The 16,211-nt window shown below is 39.0% G+C and overlaps 2 protein-coding genes across 2 annotated transcripts; one reads left to right on the top strand and one right to left on the bottom strand.

Moving 5' to 3' along the window:
• The first annotated feature begins 4 nt into the window (after positions 1-4).
• trmt1 (tRNA methyltransferase 1) lies at positions 5-6,890 on the top strand. Its single transcript, XM_077604825.1, has 16 exons — positions 5-221; positions 777-1,084; positions 1,198-1,387; positions 1,665-1,852; positions 2,124-2,239; positions 2,312-2,424; positions 2,777-2,925; positions 3,137-3,220; positions 3,286-3,355; positions 3,941-4,075; positions 4,134-4,219; positions 4,762-4,870; positions 5,436-5,512; positions 5,584-5,703; positions 5,854-5,968; positions 6,676-6,890. The coding sequence occupies exons 2-16, from the start codon at positions 789-791 to the stop codon at positions 6,724-6,726; spliced, it is 1,899 nt and encodes a 632-aa protein (XP_077460951.1). The 5' UTR covers positions 5-221; positions 777-788; the 3' UTR covers positions 6,727-6,890.
• A 310-nt stretch (positions 6,891-7,200) lies between these two features.
• Positions 7,201-16,157, bottom strand: man2b1 (mannosidase, alpha, class 2B, member 1). Its single transcript, XM_077604824.1, has 22 exons — positions 16,022-16,157; positions 13,885-13,987; positions 13,549-13,722; positions 13,269-13,462; positions 12,930-13,062; positions 12,649-12,794; positions 12,374-12,573; positions 12,189-12,309; positions 12,047-12,125; positions 11,880-11,989; positions 11,415-11,522; positions 11,053-11,352; positions 10,573-10,670; positions 10,383-10,503; positions 9,845-9,963; positions 9,673-9,774; positions 9,423-9,510; positions 8,973-9,053; positions 8,314-8,538; positions 8,057-8,206; positions 7,859-7,961; positions 7,201-7,494 (listed from the first exon to the last, which is right to left on the bottom strand). Exons 1-22 carry the CDS (start codon positions 16,136-16,138, stop codon positions 7,391-7,393), a joined length of 2,976 nt encoding a protein of 991 aa, XP_077460950.1. The 5' UTR covers positions 16,139-16,157; the 3' UTR covers positions 7,201-7,390.
• Between the last annotated feature and the right edge of the window lie 54 nt (positions 16,158-16,211).

Here is a 16,211-nt window from a genome sequence, read left to right as displayed (position 1 = left end):
CGTTACATTGTTACCCGGACGTCAACCTGATGTTTCGGGAGGAGATTCGCGATTAACCACGGCCTCGTCGGCATCCGTAGACCAGCCTACCAACATGGCGGCGCCCTTTCGCTAACGTGAAAGCGTTGATCTCTGCTATTACAAGTAGGCAAAACAGACAAAATATCATCAATTTTTGGTTCAGATCAACGGCAAAAGTGTCAGTAAGGGGAGACAAAAAGGTAAGATTTATTCGGTGTCGTTTACAGCAGCGATGAGCTAATATGAGGAAAGCATGTTGTTGATAAAACATCTTGAATATAAATTGGATTGACCAATTCTGTCCAATTCAGTATTCTTTTTACGTTAGAAATATTGTGTGCAATGTTTTTGGACCCTTAATTGCAAGTGCTATCATTCCATTAAAAATGAATGTAATCGTACGTGTATGAATGTTGCTCATGAAGTGGATACATTTATTTTCAATTCATGTTTTTTTTCTTTGTCCTTGTTTTTAATGTAACCCGATTGTTTTCTCACACTTTGAACTATAACATGTTTTCACCTCAATCATACAAATCTTCGAGATTGGTTATTTAAACACTTTAAATCCCCAAACCTGTATTGTAATATTAAATTAAAATAATATGCATGTGTTCAACTTAATCAAAACTGTGCAGAACATTGCAAATGGGCCGACCAATCAGATTTTTGACACCTCTTTAGTAAATGTAACTTTTTCTATTGCTTTTACAGTAGTTGTATCACTTTTTATATATTCTTATTTTTGCTCTCAGGGTTGTATCTTCATGCTGGTGCAGGCTGCCAAGCTATTCCCACGCATTGTCTCCCTAGCCCGTCTGTATCCTCCCCCTGCAACCCGTCTGTGGCGTGTGGGTTTCGCAATGGAAATCCCCAAAAATACCTCTAAGGACCCGGATGTTGCCATCACGAAGCCAGATGTGGTAGAACTCCACGATGAGCCCCCTCTGGTTGGACTTCTGCCTGGGGAGATTGTAGTAAAGGAGGGCAAAGCCACCATCTTGTTTCCCAGTGCCAACGATGTGTTTTACAACCCGGTTCAGGAGTTTAATAGAGATTTAACGTGAGTTCAAGTAGTGTTGAGAAGAGCGTTCTTTTTTTGGCTTAATCAGCTTTCATGCAGTACATTTTTTTAAAATAAACGTCAAAGACAATGCATGTGTGCTCCTTCCTCAGATGTGCAGTGATCACAGAGTACTCCAGAGAAATATTGGCTCAGCGTGGCATAAAAGTTCTGGTTCCTGGTGAGAAGGAGCAAGTGCTGGTGACATTGCCAGATGATCCCAGCGAACCTGACATGCATGACGAGAAGACTAACATCGAGGAAGAAGCAGTTTGCACGGCGGTGGCAGGGCAAAAATGCGAGGTAGCCACAGTGAACTCCCACTGTTGTCATCAATATCTGGTGCAAATATTAAACACATCCAGTTAAAGAGTAGTACATTTGGCTATATCATTGTATAAATCCAATAATAGATCATTTTAATTATAACTTCCCCAAATAATGACTCTACCCGTGTGGTGAGAACTTGACCTAACTTGCATCATCTTTGCCATGGTAACTTGGTAATTAAAATTGAGATTGAGACTTTAACTACATTGCTTTTACTGTGTATGAATCTCTGTTATCTTTGTGATGCCAGCGTGGTCTTAACGTGCTGGAGGGTTTGGCGGCGTCCGGTCTGCGCTCTGTGCGTTTTGCACTGGAAGTGCCCGGCCTTCGAAAGGTCACAGCCAACGACTTGTCCTACAAAGCTGCTGCCCTTATAGCCAGAAACGCAGAGTACAACAATGTTGGTGAGATCCTCCAAGCTAGCTGCAAGGACGCTAGGTAGGACAACTTGTTCCATACTCCACCATTTTTATTTATATGAATTTACTTAGGAGGATTGTGACTTTGCATTTTGGAACTTCATTAATACCTCAATTTAGGAGTGACCCTAATCATCAGTTTTTTTGTAGCTAGCAAAAAGAATGATCTTTAGATAGTGATAGTGGCCATTGTCATCATTACAAGCAGCACTTTGAATGTCTTTTTGCATGTATTTTGGACCATGAAAAAAAGGCAAACAGAATGTATTTTTATCATTTGTTGTACACAGCATGTTAATGTACGAGATGCGAGGGAAGAAAGATCGCTACGATGTCATTGATCTGGATCCCTATGGCAGCCCCGCTGCATTCTTGGATGCTGCAGTGCAGTCTGTCAGTGAGGGAGGTAGGCGTAGTCTTTTGTTTGACTTCAAAATAAGAATAAACAATGATATAATGAAATATGTTTGCCTCTCAGGCCTGTTGTGCATCACGTGCACTGATATGGCAGTGCTAGCCGGTAGCAGCGGCGAGACGTGTTACAGCAAATATGGGTCAGTTTCCATCAAAACAAAGTACTGTCACGAGCAGGTGAGTCAATAAAAAGTAATCATGTTTTGTAATATGGCAGTATATTTCATGCCAAAATAGTGAGTTGTGCTATTGTATGTATGATGAAAATAGACATTGAATGGATCACGCTTTTTGAAAAAAAAATTAAATAGATTTTATGCTTTCCGAACACAAATTTGTAAGACTTTTTACGCTCAATATTTCATTTATTTAATTTATCCTACTACCTGATTTTTACTAGGAAGCATGCATAGAGTTTAATAATAAAATGTTCAAACTGACTCATAAATTGTAATGGAAAATGTTGAAATTTATTTATTTTTTAGCATAAAATAAACATTGTTTCGGTTCTCCATTTTGTTATCTGTAGGCTCTGCGCATCATCCTGCACAGTCTGGACCAGCGGGCCAACGTGTACCAGCGTTACATTCAGCCGCTTTTGTCCGTCAGCGTGGATTTCTACATTCGAGTGTTTGTTCGTGTCTTCACAGGTCAGGCCACCGTCAAGAACTCAGCCAGGTATGCAAGTGTTTGGCCTATCGCATCATTTTTGACTTTACTGACAAAGTATCATTCAAAATCAGGATAGCATTTAAACAGGCTTGGCCTTGGTCACAAATTTAGACATGTCCAATAAAAAAAAAAAAAATAACAATTTGCCTAATAACTGGCTTTGTTTTGAAAGTAAAAAATGAATGTGAAAAACAATGAGTTAAAATTTGTTTTGCAGCAAACAGGCTCTAGTCTACAACTGCGTTGGCTGTGGGTCTTTCCACTTGCAAAAAATGGGCAGGAGGACTAACAATGGAAAACAGTGAGACGTGGAACTTTGGACTTGATCTTGTCTTTCTGTGGCTAAGTGTTATTTATCCATTTCAGTATGAAGTACTCTGCAGCAACTGGACCACCAGTGGGAACAACATGTGAGCACTGTGGACAGAGACATCAGGTAAACACATTGTATTATTCCAATCTATAATAATAATAATAAAAAAAGACTTGTACTGGGAAACACTAATAGCTGTTTTGGCAAAAGTTCCACATGTAAGGCATTACTTTCATTGAATGGCATTAAAAAAGAACAATTCATTCAGGTACATTAATATTAGTTTCTGGGTGTTGAAATATGTACAAAATGTGTTTACAAAGTATGTTTTATGTTTTCGCTTGATTACCTCTGAACTCACGAAGACCGATTTTTGCTGAGTGTGAAGGCATTGTTGCTAATAAAAAGACTTTTAGTGGGGAAATACATTTTGTTTTGTGGGAGAACACTTTCATTCAAACATCAGTTAAGACATGTTTCTTTTCTATATGACTGCTTTTATCTTCATTCCTCAGGGCATTTCTTGGATTAACTACATTCCATTTATTTCACAGTTGCAAATGTCCTAACTTGTCATCGAAACATTGTTTTTAATTTCAAATTGCAACTTATGTAGCGTATAAAATCAGCCTCATGCATCGAATACCACCAACGCCAATACCGACACATTATGATGCTTTATTTTGTGTCTTTGTATCTTCTACCCAGCTTGCCGGTCCGATATGGGGAGAATCTATCCACGACCAGTCATTCGTCCAGAAGGTTCTTTCAGCAATTTCTGGCAACCCGACTCGTTTCGGGACATCCAAGCGCATTGAGGGAGTATTAAGCATGGTGACTGAGGTGAGTTTTATTTATTTATTTTGTTCATGTGAGACTTTACATCATTTCTGGTGCGCAGGAACTGGAGGACACACCTCTTTACTACACTGTTGACAATCTGAGCAGCACTATTCACTGCAACACGCCATCCCTGCTTCAGTTCAGGTACACAAATGCAGCAACACTTAAAGAAGCCTGTAAAGAAATGCTATTATGGGATGTTATGAGGGGGCATTAGGTGGATATGTAAAAGTATGGCTAGCTTTCAAAACATTTCCTCGAGGAGTAAAAAAAAAAGTCAATGTTGATATTTAGCTATATCGGCCTTTGAGTGCTAATGAATGACTTTGCACAATTTTTTTTAATCATTCATTTTTGACTTAGTAACAAACCATGTCTTTTTTCTTATCGGTTGAGCTTAACTGGTGATGGCAGCCCCTGGTGGTCAGATTTTTAAAGATTATGAATTATTTTGATAACTAATTGCTTCATATAATATTTCTTCTTCTGCCCATGATGTACCTTTTCACCAAGTTTGGTGACCATGCAATTCATAGTCTTAAATCCAAATTCAGACACCGAAACAGAGACAAGATTAAGATCCAAGCCATTTAATTGGCATCACATACCCTTTCAAGTTCATTAAATTGTGCTCAAAATTTGATGCCAGCATCCCCCTTATTAACCAAATTTAATTTTCTTTTCAGGTCTGCTCTGCTGCATGCGGGTCACAAAGTTTCTCTCTCGCACGCCTGTAAAAATGGCATCAAGACAGATGCGCCGCCTGCCACCATCTGGGATATCATGCGATGTTGGGTACTCAGCTTTCCAGTCCATTGTTTTATAACCTATATTTAGCCAAAGCACATTTTTTAAATCTTTATCTAACATATCTGTGCATTTTCCATTCATTCCTTTATCGGATTGATGGGAAAAACAATACACAGATGATTCACTTATCAACATACTTATTTTTAACCATACTCAAACCAAATTAAGGAATTTTAGAATTCACCTGTTTTCATTCAAGTGTTTTAAAGCATTGCAAGTAAAATACTGTATTTTGCATGCTTGGTAAATTTTCCCAAGATGGCGGCAGATAGAAAATAGTTATTGGTGTCAAAGATGTGCTACATTGAAGTAATATCTCATTCACAATTACCACCAGTGGTAGATGACCTATCAATTTTAACTGGGAGGGCGAGCATTGTTCTTTATAATATTTTGTGGTGTGTAATCATTTTTAAACTGTTAATATAAGCTATTTTAAGAAATTTATTTTTGGGGTATTGTGCACTGAATTGTTAATGTCTCCATATACCGTTCTCTTGGTAGTCGGTGTGAATTTTTTTTACTATTGTTATTTGCGTTCTTCTTGCAGGAGAAGAGCAATCCCGTGAAACGGGAGAAACTATCAGAGATGACACCCGCATTTAAGATTCTGTCCACTGAGCCCAGGTGAGAAACGGCACCAACTCGGTAACATTTTGCCTTGTCGGCCATTTTGATGACTGTCTCTTCATTTCAAGCTTTGAAGCTTGTTTCACCGTCCGAGACGATGCCAATCCTAAATCCCGGCAGCGCCACCTGACTCGCTTCCAGGAAAACCCACATGCCTTTTGGGGACCTAAAGCCCGGGCAAAAGCTGGGTAACTAAGATATACCAAGACCAGATATTTAACATTCAAATGGATCGACGTTGTTTTTAGCAAATAATCATTCACATGAATTTGATGGCCGCAACACGTTAAACATGACTTGCATCATCCACTGTCTCGTGTTTTTATGCGCCCCCGTAGCGGCGGCATCGCCGACAACCTTCAGCTGAAACGGATGAAGAACCAAAACAAGCGCAAGAACCAGAACACGCACTCATCAGAGCTCAAGGGATTGCCTTGCAAGAAGTTCAAACAGGTATACTTTTGCAAAGTATTCATAATGTATGCCATGATCATTTCTGTCACAGCAAATCAGAAAAAAACGAATTTTTTGCGTCATCTTTTATTTTTAAATCACTTTGTGCTGTAATTTATGTGTGAAAAGTGCGAAATAATGTTTAGATCACATGTGTCAAAGTGGCAGCCCGGGGGCCAAATCTGGCCCGCCGCATCATTTTGTGTGGCCCGGGAAAGTAAATCATGAGTGCTGACTTTCTATTTTAGAATTAAATTAAAATGAAGAGTATAGATGTTTATTAAATTTCCTATTTTTCCCCTTATAAATCAATAATTGTAATTTTTTAATCATTTTTTTTTCTGTGTTTTTAGTTCAAAAATCATTTTGTAAAATCTAAAAATATATTTAAAAAAGCTAAGATAAACATTGTTTTAGATCTATAAAAAACTGAATATTCAGGGATTTTAATTCAGTTCTTTTAATCCATTTATAAAAAAAAAACACAATCAAAATATTATATCTAAAATGGTCCGGCCCACGTGAAATCAAGTTAACGTTAAAGCGGCCCGCGAAACAACCCGAGTCTGACACCCCTGGTTTAGATGATTAATTTAATTATGATAATACATCCCTAAAGAAGCAAGGGAGTTTTTGGGGGGTTTTCATTTTGTTGAATTGTCCGAAATTATTAAATGAATTCACTTTCATCTTAATTTTTTTTCCAGGGCAATTGCAAACACGGTGACGAATGCTCCTACTCGCATGAACCTGAATAGACTGCCGAGGAGAAAGTGGAATGACTTGTTTTTTTATGTTTATTTTTTAGTTATTTTAAATAGTATATCAAAAGAAGAGTTAATTATCAAACAAACATTTATTTTTGGGGGGTATAAGACCTTTGACTGTCGAAACAGATCAATAAACCCGATATATTAGTTGACGTTGTTTTAGTGTGTGTTTTTGCTATACATTGAAACTCTTAACATTTCAAAAGATTTCAAAAGCTGTATATACACCGGTATAAAAAAATGCCATTCAAAGGTAGTTTTTCTGAAGGTGGATTAAAATACAGAAGTACTGATTCCTTTTTTTTTTCAAGTACTAGTTGATTTGAATTACACTGGAATAATATATTCGGTTAATTTCATTGTGCGGGTGTTCTAGAGAATATAATGCATATCCCCCAACTAAACAATTTATATTCAAGAGTGTCCTGTTGCCTAAAGTGTAATTTGTTTGACAACTGAGCATTAAAAATGATTGGCGTTTATTCTTCAGTCAAAAACATGATCATAAAATGAATATAAAATCAGTCATCAGATTAGGTGGAATATGGTAGCTCATGCTTTTCTTTCAGTGTCCAGAGGGGCTTTTTGCCCATTTTGAAGGCTCAAGAATTGCAAGAAAAACTACTGTCAACTTTCCTCAGACTACGATTGGCTATCTGTGTTTGACTCTGAGCAAGAAGGTTCGGATTTCCATCGGGTGCAAGCTTATCTCCCATGTGGAGGGGTCTTTAAATGTTTTCACTGGTACTTCTTCCCCTGCAGGGAAAAACAAACATTTTTAAAAGTATAAAAAATAACTCACTTAACAACTGAGTTAAATTTGGGATCTTAGAAGTTGTTTAAAATGGCGTTGAAGATAAGGCCCAATATATGGCCAAAAACATGGAAATATTTTGATATTTGAGAAAAAATGCCACTAAAATGTATAAAGAAACAAGTAAATAAGTGCACTTCAAATGGCCAAATACTGATGACAGATTAGATATTGGAATAGGAAGTATGTTTTACACAACTATTACAATGTGATGAATTTTTTTTTAGAAAAAATTGTAAAAGAATTTTAAGGCGAAAAAGTTATTAAACAATAAATGGCAGCAATCCAAGTGACAGCACAGCATACCTTTCTGCAGCATCCATTTGAAACGCTGCATCTCTTGTTTCCACTGATTGGCTGAGAGATTGAGTTCAGAGATCCCCACCACTTCCAGGGTGGAAAACAGCTTCTGTGTGAAACCAAATTAAAATTTGGAATCCAAATTACCCAAACATAACAGCTGAGTAAATATTCATAATGTCAGATTCAGTAAATAACTCCTACCTGTAAGTTGACTGTGACTGGCTGCGAATTGGTTTTGCTCTCGCCATTCTGGAACTGATGCTCCAGCCTGAGCAAGACAAGTTCGTCGTCCCATTGGCTTAAAGTCAAAAGGTGGACAGCAGCGGGCAGTGTTGACTGTAAACCTGAGAACTAAAGCAGCAGCACATTTTAAGGGGATGTGTTGTTTCTCAGTTTGTGGCTGAATTTAGAGGAACGAGTAAAGTTATTGTGGCCCAAAAAAATACACGTTTCCTTACCTCCAGTATTGTATTGGGGTGCTGGTCACTCTCAGTAAATGTCAGTAGTGGTTGCAGTACTTCCTGCTCAGCCAGGAGGCGGTGCGTGTCTGCAGCGCTGAATGGGCTGTCCAGAGAGAGTAGCAGGCGTCCGCGCACGACCAAACCCTCCGGGAAAATCTCGGTGGACTCGTTGAGAGGTTCGGCCACCCCGCGGACGTCGTCGTATAGCAGCCGCCGGTGGAGCTGTTGGGGGAACGTTGGAAATCTCTCGAAATGTACATATATGTTTGTTTTTTTGTGTTGCCGCTTGTTGAATGTTGCATATGTTTGTTTTGTTCTCGTTATTTGTCAGTTTTTGTATTTTTTTTATTGGTATGAATGTAACAAAAATGCAATCCCACATGTTTATACATTGTCTTTTTTTAATTCAGTTTGCTATTTAACAATCAAAGTTTTTGGGTGGTTAAATATGTGTCTGTGTTTAACTATGACTTTCTGCTAGTGTGTGTTGGTTTACATGTTTTCATCTGCGTGTATTTGTTTATGTGCATTTTCATTCGCATACATACAATTCTGTTTAAGGGCATATTTGTGCATCTAGATGTGAATCTTTCTTGTTTGTGTTTTATTATACGTGTGTGTTCACACATTGATTAATGAATGTGTTAAAAACTAACCATAATCTCCAGAGATCCATTGTAGATACTGCCTCCACCCAGAGAGCGATCCGTTACCACTGTGAGTTGGGTTTTGTCATCCTAGAAAAATGCATACAAACATATTACCGAGTTTTTATGCATGTGGGACTCAGGTTGAACATTTTGGGCTGCTAGATGAATGTCAAAGTAGTCAGAATGTGGTGTAATGATGTTGTAGAACTGGGAAGTGATGCAGATCTAAATGTATCAGCATCTATGTGAAATATACACAGTAGAAGTAGAAAATGATTGAAGCAAATGGTGTAAAATGTATTATTAGTGGAAAAACGTAGAGTCGACCAAAACCGATAGATACCCATGCATCAAAGGTGGGCAATGACTGGAAACTATTAAGTGTAAAGTCAATTGTTTGTTTAGGAAAATGAATAAAAACAGGATCACTAATCATTTAAAACACAAAGAATGCACCTTGATAAAGGCACGGGAGTTGATGGGGTAGTAGTTCCCAGCAATGGGCTCCGACTGTTTTAGGTGCCAAGTGGGTCGAAAGTCTTTCCTGCAGGCATCCAACAAATTTAGTTGCAATTAGCAAGATAAAACATGTATTAATGTGATAGCGGTGTATCATTTAATCACAGCTTTTTCCTCCCACAATAGGCATAAAAGAAATTATAGAGTAAAACAGACAAGAAATTTTGTTTTAAATTTGACTTCATACTTCCGCTGAAGAACTTCTCTCCCATTGGAGTCGGTGTAAAATATTCCTGCTGACTTGATGTCCGTGTCCAGGCGAGTGATAACCTCTTTCCCCAAGTCATCGCTGTCCATAAGAAGAAAATACACCATGTTTACTGGGTTTTCCCAAGAGCCCAAATCTGAGGAAAACATACTCGATTGGAATTGGGCCCACGGTCCATTCCAGTTCCAGGATACGACTGTCTGTATGAAGACGAATCACTTGAGAGGCCCAAGGCGCGAACCACTGCCTCACCTCCTGCATCGTTGAAGTCTGAGGAGGGTGAGAAGAACACACTAACTATCCTGCTAAAGCCGTTTAGTAAAGAAGGAAATATAAGAAACTGGCTCAAGGAGCTATATTTCAAAATCATTTTTTATCAAAGTACCATACTTTATGTTAAGTCATTCAACTTTGCCACTATGCTGCACCCACACATACTAATGAAAACTAGTTTTTCATAATTTGGAGTCACCAATCTCTTGGGTTAAGATTTTCAATCTCAAGAGCAAGATTGAGGTAACATTCCAAAAAAGTGGTCCAATTTACTTTTACAATGGTTGAGTCAAAATAAAAACAAATTCCCCTTTTTGAAATGTTCTTGTAGGTCTATTTAGGAGGCATGTCAATCATATTTAATGTTGCTGAATCCAACTTGTTTTGGCTTTTTCCAAATGTGAAACAATTGTTACCTGAATACTCTCGGTCTTGGCTATCTTGCTAATGACAAACGGTGTGGAGGAGTTGGGTCGGAAGATGTACGCCCCTGAGGGCTGGTTGCTCTTTGAGTTGTTGCCATCACTGGCGTTATACCTGTGTTGATATGACATACATATTAACACATTAATGTTGCAGTTTCGATGATGAGCTTTGGAGACTGACCAGTAGAAGTTCTGTGTAAGGCTGATGCTCTGCTTGGTCTCCAAGTTGTCCAAGCCACTCAGGAGACCGGTCTCCGGGTCAAACGTCACTCGTAGATACTGGACATGTCAGAAAACAATTTGTTTGGTCTTCCATGGTGTTACAAGAAGCTCGCAGGTATCAGATACTTGAGAAAGGGAACATTGTTAAGGTCATTTGGAGTACTCATTTAACATTGAGCAAGTGGCAGTAGTACCTTGGAGCCACATTTCCAAATTGTGCACCTGTTCCTTTCATGGTCTTAAAATAAATGGTGCCTAACTAATAAACTTTATGCTGCTCCATGGGGAAGGAAATGAGTCAGGAGCTATGTCGACAGCAAAGTCAAACAACAAGACAAAAACAGAACTACAGGGTGACCCAAAAGACAGGAACTTTTTAACAATCTAGTAAAACTGGGAGTGATGGAAGATCACCCAAAATTTGACCGTGATTCTATACCTTGTTCGAAATGGATTTGGGTGCACCATATTGCGTGGAGGCCGCTGGAGTCCCCTCTTGGAGGAGGGACACTGAGTAGGTAGTGAAGCCTAATGGGGGGGCTCGGGCATGGAAGAGGAGCTCGTTGACAGCAAAGCCACGATTTCTCCTCACATCCCGTGTGGATGGCGACACCGGCACCACCTCGCAGTACACAGACTTGCCGTCAGCATCGGATATCGCGTACTTGGAACCGTTGACCGGAAGCCGGACGGGCCACGAGATGGGCCGAGCGAGGGGGTTGAAGATGTTTACGGAAAACTGTGGAAGAAAGTGGGGCATCAGAATTTTTGACGGCTAGATGGTTTAAATGGGATTTTGACCTTTTTGCTTGATTCGGTGATTGGACAGACGCTGATGTTGAGATTGTCGCAGTAAACTCGCTTGGAAGTCGAGCCGGTCAAAGAAGCGAGACTGTTGCTCACTACAACCTGAAGATGGGATGATCAGTCAATTCATTCAGTTAAAGCAAAATTGGTGCATCAAGGAAAATAACGGGAGACAAACTGGGGAAAAGCCTATAATGTTCACATTTAGAGCATCAGGGTGCATAAAATGTCTCCCAGAAAGGAACCCAATTGTGAATTTTGATGCATATACTATAGTGCTATACGTATAGTTGGAAATATATTTCTGTAAGGAACTCATTCTACAATACAACTAATACACAGGAAAAACTAGTTCTTCACTGATTCTTGACAAGAACATTAATAACGATCTGGGGAAACAAAGTATTGCAAGATACCAGCATTTTGACATATCGACACACCCCTAGTTTAGTGTACTACCTTGCAATGTTCCCAACCGTCAGCTAGTCTTCTGGCGTAGTCATTGGCCACGTGCTGCTTCTCAGTGCCGGACACAGCATCGTGGTGCTGAGCTACTGCCATTGCCTTCTCTGGAACACATGCAGTCATCAGATTGGATGCAAGCTGAGCAAATGATGATAACTTACTGAAGGTGAGACTATCGCCTTTCCCGAAGTGTCCCATTGTAGACTTTTGGCCGCCCAGAACTTCCAGCTGCGTACATGTCTAAAAAAGGCACAATTTTTGCTGGTTTTCTTCTTGAGTTTACAAACTTATGAGCTAACGCACCTGCAAGTTGCTATTGCTAAGCCTCTCGTAGCGTTTTAACGCCGGTCGGCTGCTAAAATAGCCTGTCCAAAAGTCGTGGGCGTCATCCGCATACGGGAAGAAGTCATCTGTTTTCAAGGACCTGTGGTCGAGACCCAGAAAGATTTTACACTGTCGCCACTTGTGGAGTAGTTTTTGGGTCCTACCAGGACAAGTTGGCCCTGTTCAGCTCTTGGAGGTAGCAAGACGGCGTGGAGTAGAGGACATTGACCCGGCTTCCGTTAGACTGCCGGGCATTGACGTAGTAGATAAGCTTGTCCAGGTTCTTGTACCACAAGTTGGCATTTTCGTATTGAAAATCTGAGCCCATGGTCATGATGATGTGATTGGACTTGTAGACCTGAGCCTGAGGAATGATCATAATCTTAAATTTATGAGAAAAAATAAATCAATTTGTGCATAGGACTTCCTGTGAACACACCTGACTGTTTGCGATGTTGAGGAAGCGTTCGACCACGTTGTCCACATTGTAGTCCTCTAGTTCAGGATCGTCCCTGATAGGTGGGTCATCACAGGACTGGTCCCAGCAGAAGTCCATTGGGGGGTTGTATCCATTGGGAAGAATCCCTGACAGACATGGGTGTCAAAATTGTGTTCATCATAGAATACAAGTGAGTCATTGATTACACTTGTGACTACACGCTTTGAAAATTGGCGCGAGGGGTTAGATCTTGCCCGTGGGCTGCGAATTGGATCCATTACCAGTGAAGAGGTCCGCTACTGGTGGGGTGAGACTGTCAGATGCCCTCCACAGCAGCTCCTGCTCCTTAGCCATCATCCGCCGGGACCGGTCCTGGTAGTCCACCCGCCCGAGGAAAAAGCCGTCGTAACCCATCTGCAGTAGAACCAATATTGACTTAATGAAATGTACTTTTTGCTCAAATAGAGACCTTAATCCATGCTCTTTTCTATTCGGGTCTTTTCACTTAAGGAAAAATGTCAATGAAGTCATAAATTCATCTCAGCATCCAATGCCTTTTTCAATTGGATGACAATGCAGATAGAAAAAAAAAACAGAAGGAAGCTCAGGAGGAGGTACACCTGCGCAAAGATGGAGGCGTGTTCACGAGCATGTCCAAATGGGTCAATATGCCAAGCCACCCGCGGCCTGCCACAAGCCCCAAATGTATCGTTAAGGAACCTGAGGCCCAGGGTCATCTGGTCGATAACAGCGCTGTAGTGGGTGGTGGCCTCGTCGCTCATGCACCAGCCACCATTGATGAATTCCAGCCGGCCTGGAAGGAGGCAGGAGAGGCAAGATGGGAGGCGGGGGTAGTTCGACAGGTCAGGATGGTCATGGGAATGGTAGGTAGACACGCACCTTGGTTGACGAGCTGCTTGACCGTCTGCTGCATGTCAGAGCTCTGGCGTTTCCACCATCGATAAAAGAAGGCCATTTCCACGTAGATGAACCTGCGGTCAGGATTCTTAAGAAGCTGATCCACGACAGAGTCCAGGATATACTGCACGCCGGCGTGCTGGATGTCATTACGGGCTATGTAGGATCAAAATCAAGAAAAAAATTACCGTATTTTCCGGACTAGAAGTCTATTTTTTTTTGTAGTTCAGATGGGCTGGCAACTTATACTCAAGAGTGACTTATATTTGTATTTAATTTTTTTTCACTCTGAACAGGCCTACTGGAGTGTGTTCTGACCTCCATAGAAATACTGGTCCACAGTCTTGAGCCAGCCAACATCGTCGTGCGTGTGGGGAACCAGGTGGACGTTCAGCATAGATGCCTTGGTTGTGTGACATGACTACACGCACACACACACATACACACAACACACAAGGGGAAAAAACAATTCAGTGTAAACCCCATTGATTGATTAAATTTTCATTCATTCATTCGTGATTGGATAATCAATGTTATTTAATGATATGGCGCCATAGGGTAAAGTTGACTTCACCCTCCTATGTTTACCCTATCTCTACCACCAATATTCAATACATTAAATTAATTATTAATTCGTTAATTCCATCAAATGTAAAAAGAGAGGTCATTCATATAATGTGATGTGAGATGGTTGAGAATATATATATATATATATATATATATATATATATATATATATATGTATATATGTGTGTATATATATGTATATATATATGTGTATATATGTGTGTATGGGTCATTTTCACATAATTCAGCAAATAACGGTAAAGACACTTTCAGAAAATGAATAATTTACAAAATGCAATTCAAGCATTCTGATTATCTCTAATTAGCAACACTAGCACTGCCTGGAAATATCTTAGCTGGAACTTTAATGAAAACATAATTAATTAAAATTTAAAAAATATGGGTGAATATTTGGAATCTTTCCTTGTGCCTTTCTTTTCTGATATCGTTCCCTTTCTTTCTCTAAATATTTGTGATAGGCTCCAGGGTCATTTTTAATCTTCTCCCTGCATTTGCGCATCGCTGCAGCATTAGATTTTTTCGCAGGTGGCTTACCGCCTTTTTTCTTAAATGGATTCATGTTCTGGAAATTTTACAAATCAAAGCAGGAATTAGTATACACATAAACATAGCATAACATGTTAGCGTCATCTCTACATATCTGTTGTATATTTAAAAATATGTATTTCATCTCTACATATCTATTGTATACACCTTTTAATAACGGTAAAGACAAAATTTATTAACGGTAAAGACACAACATTCCACCTCAGCCTTTGACATTGGTAGATGGTATTTCTTGGCACTCAGTAAATGATAGTGTTCTGCATGCATACACCATGCCCAGTTCATTAAAAAGCAAAGTAATTATGTTCACCAAGTTTTTAGGACATCGGTAAAGACATGGAATTGTTACGACATTTCACAGGTATGGTCCTTACCTTGGTTTTAGTTTCATTCTCATGGCTTCTGCTTAGCTGGCGTTGACAATATGGCTGACAACATCCTGGTACTTCTCCCACACCAGCCACCTGGTGTATTTACTGTGAATTTTTTGGTGTATTTCTCATGTGATAACGGTAAAGACACACTAACTGATATGAAAGGTACATCAGTAAAACTGTTTGCAGTTGCAATTCTTTTGCATTTTTCTCAAAGACAACTTGAGTGAAAATACTATTGAAACAAATCTAAACAACACATTCTAAATAGAGACAAACAAATAAATCATAACCCGACTTTTCATTCCTATAAACTGTGACACTAGATTCTGGACATCTAACGGAGTGGACAAATTCAACATAAACTGGCTCTCAATGTATTTGTGTCTCAAATAGATTTCTCTTAAAATTGGTGCCAAATGTAGTATAATATGTGGCAAACAAAGCAGTAGTAATTAATTTTTATAACTTTGTAACACATAAAGGGAAAGTCCAGGGCCATATCTTTACCGTTATTTGCTGAATTATGTGAAAATGACCCGTATATGTATATATATATATATATATATATGTATATATATATATATGTATATGTGTATATGTATATATATATATATATATATATATATATATATATATATATATATATATATATATATATACATATATGTATATATATATATATATATATATATATATATATATATATATATATAAATAAATATTCCCCATGAAATACCGTTATTAACTAGATGTATGTGAACTATTTTAATATTATGCTAAAATTGTTATGAATTCATTATTTGAGGTCGATAGATTATATATATTATTTGTTTGATTTATTTTATTTTTTTAATATATTTTGCTAAAAGTAAACGTTGTTTGCCATATCTCTTAATAGACTTACGGACAATGACATTAATGAAAAGTGTGAAAAAACGTCATACCTGATAGCCGCACTTATCTTCGTATTGTTTTTCGTGCCGATCGACTGGTGCGCACAATGAAGTTTCACTAAAGAGGAGGAATACGAGGGGAAGCAGCCACCAGCCACCCGACGCCATGTTGGCTCGAACTAAAACCGAAAGTCATGTGACTAGTGTTTATATTCGGAGTGTCACGTGGCAACTCCTTCAA

Source organism: Stigmatopora argus, chromosome 7, assembly GCF_051989625.1.
Source record: "Stigmatopora argus isolate UIUO_Sarg chromosome 7, RoL_Sarg_1.0, whole genome shotgun sequence".
In the NCBI taxonomy this organism is placed as follows: domain Eukaryota; kingdom Metazoa; phylum Chordata; class Actinopteri; order Syngnathiformes; family Syngnathidae; genus Stigmatopora; species Stigmatopora argus.
This window is presented reverse-complemented; position numbering and strand designations above follow the sequence as displayed.

Excerpts from the sequence above, each read along its gene's own strand:
- trmt1 (XM_077604825.1), top strand. The coding sequence starts at position 789 with ATGCTGGTGCAGGCTGCCAAGCTATTCCCACGCATTGTCTCCCTAGCC. Across the intron at positions 4,871-5,435 it reads GGGATATCATGCGATGTTGG|GAGAAGAGCAATCCCGTGAA; the intron begins GTACTCAGCTTT and ends TTCTTCTTGCAG. Across the intron at positions 5,513-5,583 it reads ATTCTGTCCACTGAGCCCAG|CTTTGAAGCTTGTTTCACCG; the intron begins GTGAGAAACGGC and ends CTTCATTTCAAG.
- man2b1 (XM_077604824.1), bottom strand. The coding sequence starts at position 16,138 with ATGGCGTCGGGTGGCTGGTGGCTGCTTCCCCTCGTATTCCTCCTCTTT. Across the intron at positions 12,310-12,373 it reads AACAGGGCCAACTTGTCCTG|GTCCTTGAAAACAGATGACT; the intron begins GTAGGACCCAAA and ends TCTCGACCACAG. Across the intron at positions 10,671-11,052 it reads CCAAATCCATTTCGAACAAG|TATCTACGAGTGACGTTTGA; the intron begins GTATAGAATCAC and ends TGACATGTCCAG.